This window comes from Setaria italica, chromosome VIII (assembly GCF_000263155.2).
Source record: "Setaria italica strain Yugu1 chromosome VIII, Setaria_italica_v2.0, whole genome shotgun sequence".
NCBI lineage: Eukaryota > Viridiplantae > Streptophyta > Magnoliopsida > Poales > Poaceae > Setaria > Setaria italica.
Genome location: NC_028457.1, coordinates 35,140,335 through 35,147,661, shown reverse-complemented (window position 1 = coordinate 35,147,661; position 7,327 = coordinate 35,140,335). Strand labels below are relative to the sequence as shown.

Here is a 7,327-nt window from a genome sequence, read left to right as displayed (position 1 = left end):
TACACAGATGCTTGGTCCAAACAAAGACTCATTCGTCCTCGACGGGCACCGGCCGACGCAGTTCATATCGTTCACTGCTAGTCCTTTACACGCTTTCGGCCTGGGCGAAAGCTCCATGTAATTTCCCTTGGGAAAAGGACATAGAGTTCAGTAACCTTCTGCCTTAGCTTCTCCCACAGTGCAGACTGCAGACGCTGTGCGTGTGTACTACGTCCGCATCAGTCCGCATCGCTGGCCAAGTCGTCCCAACGAAGTAAGAGATATCATGCTTGGAATTTCCAGGCCAGTTGTGTCTCCATCACCTTTGTTTGGCCATCTTTGTTTGTTACTTGGAAGTTTCAACACAGCTGTGCTGTCCGGCTGACATAAAGCATGAAAAAAAAACTAAGGACTCATTTGAAACACAATTTCTCCGCCAGGTTCACTATGATTTGGACTAGGGATATTTTTTCTATAAAATTTCCACATACGCGTCAACTGCACCGTAGCGTTGACACACGGGCTAACAAGCAAGAAAGTGACATACAAGTTGCTCTGGCAAACAAGTATTGCTTACTTCCATATGGACATGGTAGCAACTACCATAGGCCGGGGAGACAAAATGTTCTCTGCCGTCTCTGCCGCGTTGCCGCTGCTGCTGCTGGTGGCGGCGGCGGCGTTCGCAGCGGCACCATCGCCTGCATCCACGGTGGGAAGTCACTGCACCCCCAGGTGCGGCAACATCAGCATTCCATATCCGTTCGGCGTGGAGCCCGGCTGCTACCGCCCCGGCTTCGATGTCACCTGCAGCAAGGACGTCCCTCCCAAGCTGCTCCTCCGCAACGCCTCGGAGGTGATTGACATCAATCTGCCCAACGGCACGGTGGACGTCTACGTCGATCGCGTCGACCAGTCCCTCCCCGTTCCCCAGGCCTACAACAGCATCGGCAACTGGGACGTCGTCGGCGTCTTCATAGACTCAGGGCCGTTCACTCTGGCGCCAGGAAGGAACAAGCTCCTCGTGTTCGGCTGCGACGTCCAGGTCCTCCTCATGGGGTCCGACGAGGCCGACATCATCAGCACTTGTGCGGCCTTCTGCTCCCGCGTCTTCAGGAACCAGTATCAGGTGGCGTCCGAAGACTGCTCCGGCATCGGCTGTTGCCAGGCGCCCATCCCGGCGGGCCTCAATGCCTACCTGCTCCAGTTCCGCCAGTTCAACGGATCACGGAGCAGCGACCATGCTACAGTTTTCGTGGTGGATGCGGAGCGCCTGAGCTCTTTTCCGATGGACAGTGTGTCATGGAGGGCGCTCCCGGTGGTGCTAGAGTGGGTCATCAGCAACTCGACGTGCCAGAGTAACTCGACGTCGCCGGAGTGCCGCAGCAGCAACAGCTTCTGCCAGAACAGCACGGCTTTCCGCGGCACCGGCGGGCATCGGTGCCACTGCGCGCAAGGTTATGACGGCAACCCCTACGTTCTCGATGGATGCAAAGGCAAAAATTAAACAATCAAATTAAGATTCGGAATAGTTTCTTACCTTTCCAGTAGACATAATTTTTTCCCCCTCCTATTCTGTTTATTTTAGATATAGACGAGTGCAAATATCCAGAGGTTTATCCATGCTTTGGCGACTGCAACAACACAGTAGGCGGGTACCTATGCAAGTGCCCTCTTGGCTTTGTGGGTGATGCGTCTACACCGACAGGATGCAAAGGTATCGATCGAGAATTTAAGATGCAAATCAAAATTAGTGTAGCTGCCACTTATCTGTTTGCAACTACTGGAAACTGGAATTTCCCTGACGGTTAAAATACTGACAGGAAAATATAAAAACCGACAGGGAAAATGCAAAACCGACAGGGAAATATGAAACCGACAGGCAACTGTCGACAGGGAAATAGAATTTGCATGTCGGTGTTTTATTTTCCTGTCGGTTCCGTAGTTTCCTGTCGGTGCATGACCGATAGAAAAAATGACGTTGCCCAGGTTTAGAATTTTTAACCCTGTCACATTAAACCAGCAGGGAAATTTAACTCGACAAACAGAGAAATCAATTATTCACACAATGATATTCACACATTTAATTTGAATCATTTATAGCGGTTTAGTTCACATGCTACATTACATGGATGATTCAAGTGACACTTCAAAAGACATTAATTCAGTATGAAATATAGCATGCATACAAAAAAGGAGATGTCCAAGTATGCTGGTCACAACAGTTACATGCCTCCCCACTAAAGCATCAGTTCAAAAGATGAACTACCAACTATCATTCTATTTTCTAATTGTCTAGCACATTCACATAGATGAATGCCTTCCATTGTTGCGCTCGATTGTTTCCACTGCCATTCTGTTTCCATCAGCCAACATGTGGTGAGAGAACCAGTAGCCTACATGTGAAAACTATAGTATTAGACAACCAATGTAAAAACTATAGTATGAACTTTCTGCAGCAGGCTTCCAGCAGCTGGGCAAATTACAGCAGGCTTCCAGAGAACTGATATGCAAGACAGTTGCTCATCATTGCAGCAGCTGGGCAAATTAGCCCATCGCAGCCAACAATGCTACTTGTGTTACATAATGACTGAAAATTGGGGTTCAGCAGGGAGATACAAAATTTTCAACTATGATAACTGAACTAATGCAAATTAACTCTAGTAGCTATGCAAGGCTAATTACAGACATGGAGAACATGCAAAATAGGTTGATCGTGTATACCCACAGTTGCTTGGGCAGCAGATACATGTTGATGGAGTAGTACTCACAGCTTTTCCATACTATGTGCTCAGCCTTCAAACATAGTAAAAAGGTTTCTGTGAGAAGACTTGATCCAGACATAAAGAAATCAACTAGGATTTACATTTGAATGCAATGAAATCTGTGTACAATCAGGGACTGATGCATCAATGGAGCGATTATAGCAAGTTCTATGCCAGTTAAACAAACGCTTCTCCTAGTAACACTGGTCAGTATACAATTGCTATGACTGCAAAGCAAACTATAGATATTCAGATGGGCATAAGGGCCTGTTCGCTTCAGCTTATTCAGCTGGCTTATCAGCCACCAAACAGTGTTTTCCTCTCACAATAAATCAGCCGTTTTAGCTTTTCAACCGGCTTATAAGCTGAAGCGAACAGGCCCAGCATGCTGGTTTCACTGAAAAGTTAAGAACAGTAGTATATAATGAAGATATTTATGCTCCAAAATACAACTAATCTTATTGCTATAGAGTCAACCTCAAGCACACGTGCGAAGTTACAGTACTACACTTTGCAATCTTACTAAAGTAAACAAACATTGAACTGCTTGTACACATCACCTACAAAAATATGGATGCAACAAGATAAGATAGTACATCTGCATGTTCAGATTCAGATCTATGAAATTTTCCAACAAATTTATGGAAGTGTTGAGCAGATCTACAAATTTATGGAAGTACATCTGCGGTGTGGAGGCTAGAGGCGCGGAGGGGAGGTGAGGGATTGAGGGAGGGGAGTGGAGGGGGCTGTGGTGTGTGGATAGGGTAGACGTGTGTGATGACCTAGGGTTTCAGAGGGTAGGTGGCTGTTGGATCGGATGGATGAACGGAAGAAGAATTGTGCCGTGGAGGCTGTTCGGGTGGGCCGAAAATACGGCCCATTAAACAAATTTAACTTTTGTAGTTGAAATATGAAGTAATTCCAATAAATAATAAGTAGAGATACATTTAAATTCCTAAAATATATTTCATTGCACAAAAATATAATTAAATTATTTTCATAAATAAAAATACTAATATAATGTTATATTAAACTCTCATATGAAAAAGTTTATAATCAACATACTAAGCTATTGATCACCTCAAATCTCACTAGAGACCGAAGAGTTTACTATAAATACATACTCTCAAATGAACACCAAATGAAGCAAGCTGTTGTCTCCATCTGATTTTTCTTGCGATTTTTTTTGTTAAAGTTATAAGAATGTCTTTTGTTCTCTAACCAAAATTTGGAATTTTCTTAGAACTTTTGGGTATTATTCAATTTTGAAAACTATAAAGTAACTATGAAAACTAGAGTGCATACTATACAAACATTTGAATTTTACCTTCCAAATTCACATGTCGTATTCTAATGTGTAAATATAGTGCCACGTATATGTTTCTACAATCTAGTGATCATTTTTGCAGTACATGTAGTTAAAAGGTGAAATTCCAATAGATAGGTAGAAATACAATTAGATACTTAAAAAGTATATTATTACATAAAAATTATAATTCAATTTACTTTTATGAATAGCCATACTAAACCAAAGCTATGTTAAGCTATCATGCAAAAAATGTAAAAGTAGGTTTCACCATAAACAAATGGGGTAATTCTCGTGTGTGTTTTGTCAATTTCCATGCGTGTTTTAGCTGACACACAGGGAAATGAGTATTTTCCCTGTGTGTTTTTGGAATTTCCCTGTGCGTTTTAGAGAACCCACGCGGAAATGAGTAGTTTCCCTGTCGGTTTGGTTATTTCCCTGAGGCCCTGTTTGGATCCTTGGAATTGACTTCCATTCAAATAATCATAATTTAGACACAAATTAATTAAGCTAATATAGTTGTATGTGGAATATATTTGTATATTATTGTTGGCCATATGAGAGATACTTATGTGCTGCACTTTTGCTATAGGAAAGCGAGTCGGGGAGCGTGCTATAAGTTGCAGATTAGAAACATAGCATGAGGATTTATAGAATCAATTTCTATCTCCCACCCCCGTGAATTTAAGATAGGCTTATATCTAAACTTTGGAAAGTTGTGGAATGCCAAATTCCAAGATAAATAGCCTAATCCATTAAGTAGATACCAATTCCTCCAAAATGAAGAGGGATCCAAACAAGCCACAGGAAAATTGTTGTACACACAGTGAAAATTCTTCCAGTGGTTTGGCAGTCCCACTGCTAGTTTATTTGCTTCAATTCCTAATTTCCAGCACATGGATGCACATCCTTGGATGATTCACATTCCTGTTGTTTTCTGTTCGTATAGACGTTGATGAGTGCCTGCACCCAGATGCATACGCATGCTATGGAATCTGCGAAAATTTGCCCGGATCATTTCACTGCCAATGTCCTCAGGGAACATATGGGGATCCCACAACGAAAGGGGGGTGCATTACTATCAAGAATTCCTTTCCAGGTGATGACAGCTGAAAATCTACAATATTTACCATCTATTACGTGTTATCTACTCCCTCCGTTCCAAAATGTAGGTCGTTTTGGTTTTTCTAGATACATAGATTTTGCTATGTATCTAGGCATAACACTATATTTAGGTCCATAGCAATATCTATGTATCAAGAAAAGCCAAAATGACCTACATTTTGGAATGGAGGGAGTACTAATCAAGGACAGTTGTTGTACATATATAAGACATCTTTCATAATCATTTGCTAATTTGTCCACTCCCAGTTTTACTGTCAGCTACACTAATGGATTTTTTATTGTCTCTTCATACCTAAATTTTTGCAGGTTGGAAAGTAGCTTTAATAGCTAGCAGTGGATTTATTCTCCTGATTGTAGCACTTGCTGCTCCCTTTGTAACACGCAAAATACAACTGCAAAGGCTGAAAAGGTTGAAAGAAAAATTCTTCAAGCAAAATCATGGGTTGCTATTGCAGCAGTTAATTTCCCAAAATACAGATATCGGTGAAAGGATGATCATTACCTTAAGAGAAATAGAGAAGGCCACTGACAATTTTGATAAAAGTCGTGAGGTCGGTGGTGGAGGACATGGTGTTGTGTATAAAGGAATATTACACCTGCATGTTGTTGCCATCAAGAAATCCAAGATTGTGGTACAGAGAGAAATAGATGATTTCATAAACGAAGTTGCAATTCTGTCTCAAGTCAATCATAGAAATGTGGTGAAGCTCCTTGGATGTTGCCTCGAAACAGAAGTTCCATTGCTTGTCTATGAGTTCATAGCGAACGGAACACTTTATCATCATCTTCATGTTGAAGGACCTATATCTCTATCATGGGATGATCGATTAAGGATTGTGCTTGAAGTTGCAAGAGCTTTGTCTTATCTACATTCTGCTACTTCTATGCCAATATATCATAGAGACATCAAGTCTTCAAATGTACTCCTCGATGATGGTCTAACAGCAAAGGTATCGGACTTTGGAGCTTCAAGGTACATCCCCATAGATCAGACAGGAGTGAATACAGCAATTCAAGGAACATTTGGTTATCTAGATCCTATGTACTACTATACGGGTCGCCTAACAGACAAGAGCGATGTTTTCAGTTTTGGAGTTCTTGTTATGGAATTGCTTACTAGAAAGAAACCATTCGTTTATAGGTCTGATGATGGTGATGGCCTAGTTTCACATTTTGCCTCACTATTAGGAGAAGGTAAACTAGGTGACATAATAGATCCACAAGTCTTGGAAGAGGGTAATGGTGATATCCAAGAAGTAGCCGCACTAGCAGTGATGTGCACTAAATTGAAGGGAGAAGACAGGCCTACTATGAGGGAAGTGGAGTTGATCCTTGAAAATTTGCGCGTTAAGACAGAGGCTCCAAGTTGTAGAGCACCATGTAATTGGGATCATATCCCAGTTCAAGGTGTTATTCAGGAAGTAAGCAGGCAGTACACCATGGAAGAAGAAATGATGTTGTCAGCGAGTTATTCTCGGTGACTTCCACTTTCTACTCTAAACAATAATGCTTCATACAATCGGTTACAACATGCTTATCAAAGCCACGGAAAGTTCCCGTGTTTTGATAGATGCAGCTGACTTAGTCTCCTAATTATTCTTTGTATTTTCACTTGGGAAAAAGGGACCCTGCACACAATGTTTTTGTTTTGATATCTGTTGATTCGAAGTCCAATTATCAGTTGCCTCTTCTGTTGTGTAGTAATAATTTCCTTTAGTTCTTTTTGCGATGTATACGTGAAACTATCCTTTGCTTGCGCAACTTTTGTTAGAGAGAGTGCATTGAACACGCACGCATTAAACACACACCATGACATGCATGTGTGTCTCCCAAACACACTAGAAACTAATTGGAGGCACAAGGCTTCACTTGTGTAGTCATGAAATTGATGGACACCGGTGACGAGCTGACAACTCGAATCCTGGTCTACAACCACATTCCAGAGCACTAGCCATCTGGTCACCGGATATCTTTTCTTTGCAGGGACAACTTTTTGTTACAAAAGAATAATCATTATCCTAAAACAAAAGGTGCTCAGTGGCCACGCCAAATGCATGTCCGCGCGACAATGAACTTTATAGCAGTTGATTTTCCGGTTCAGTATGCCGTTTGTGTACTGCACACTGATAGCGAAGATGAGAATGTCTCCTACAGT

The 7,327-nt window shown here is 42.0% G+C and overlaps 1 protein-coding gene across 2 annotated transcripts; it reads left to right on the top strand.

Annotated features, from left to right (window-relative positions):
• Positions 1–530: 530 nt before the first annotated feature.
• LOC101786429 (wall-associated receptor kinase 5) lies at positions 531–6,872 on the top strand. Of its 2 annotated transcripts, none has more exons than XM_012848394.3 (4): positions 531–1,433; positions 1,565–1,693; positions 4,997–5,146; positions 5,479–6,872. In XM_012848394.3, the coding sequence occupies exons 1-4, from the start codon at positions 563–565 to the stop codon at positions 6,651–6,653; spliced, it is 2,325 nt and encodes a 774-aa protein (XP_012703848.1). In that variant the 5' UTR covers positions 531–562; the 3' UTR covers positions 6,654–6,872. The 2 variants fall into 2 exon arrangements, with proteins under 2 accessions (XP_012703848.1, XP_012703847.1); XM_012848393.3 differs by having other exon boundaries at positions 531–1,472.
• The last annotated feature ends 455 nt before the right edge of the window (positions 6,873–7,327 follow it).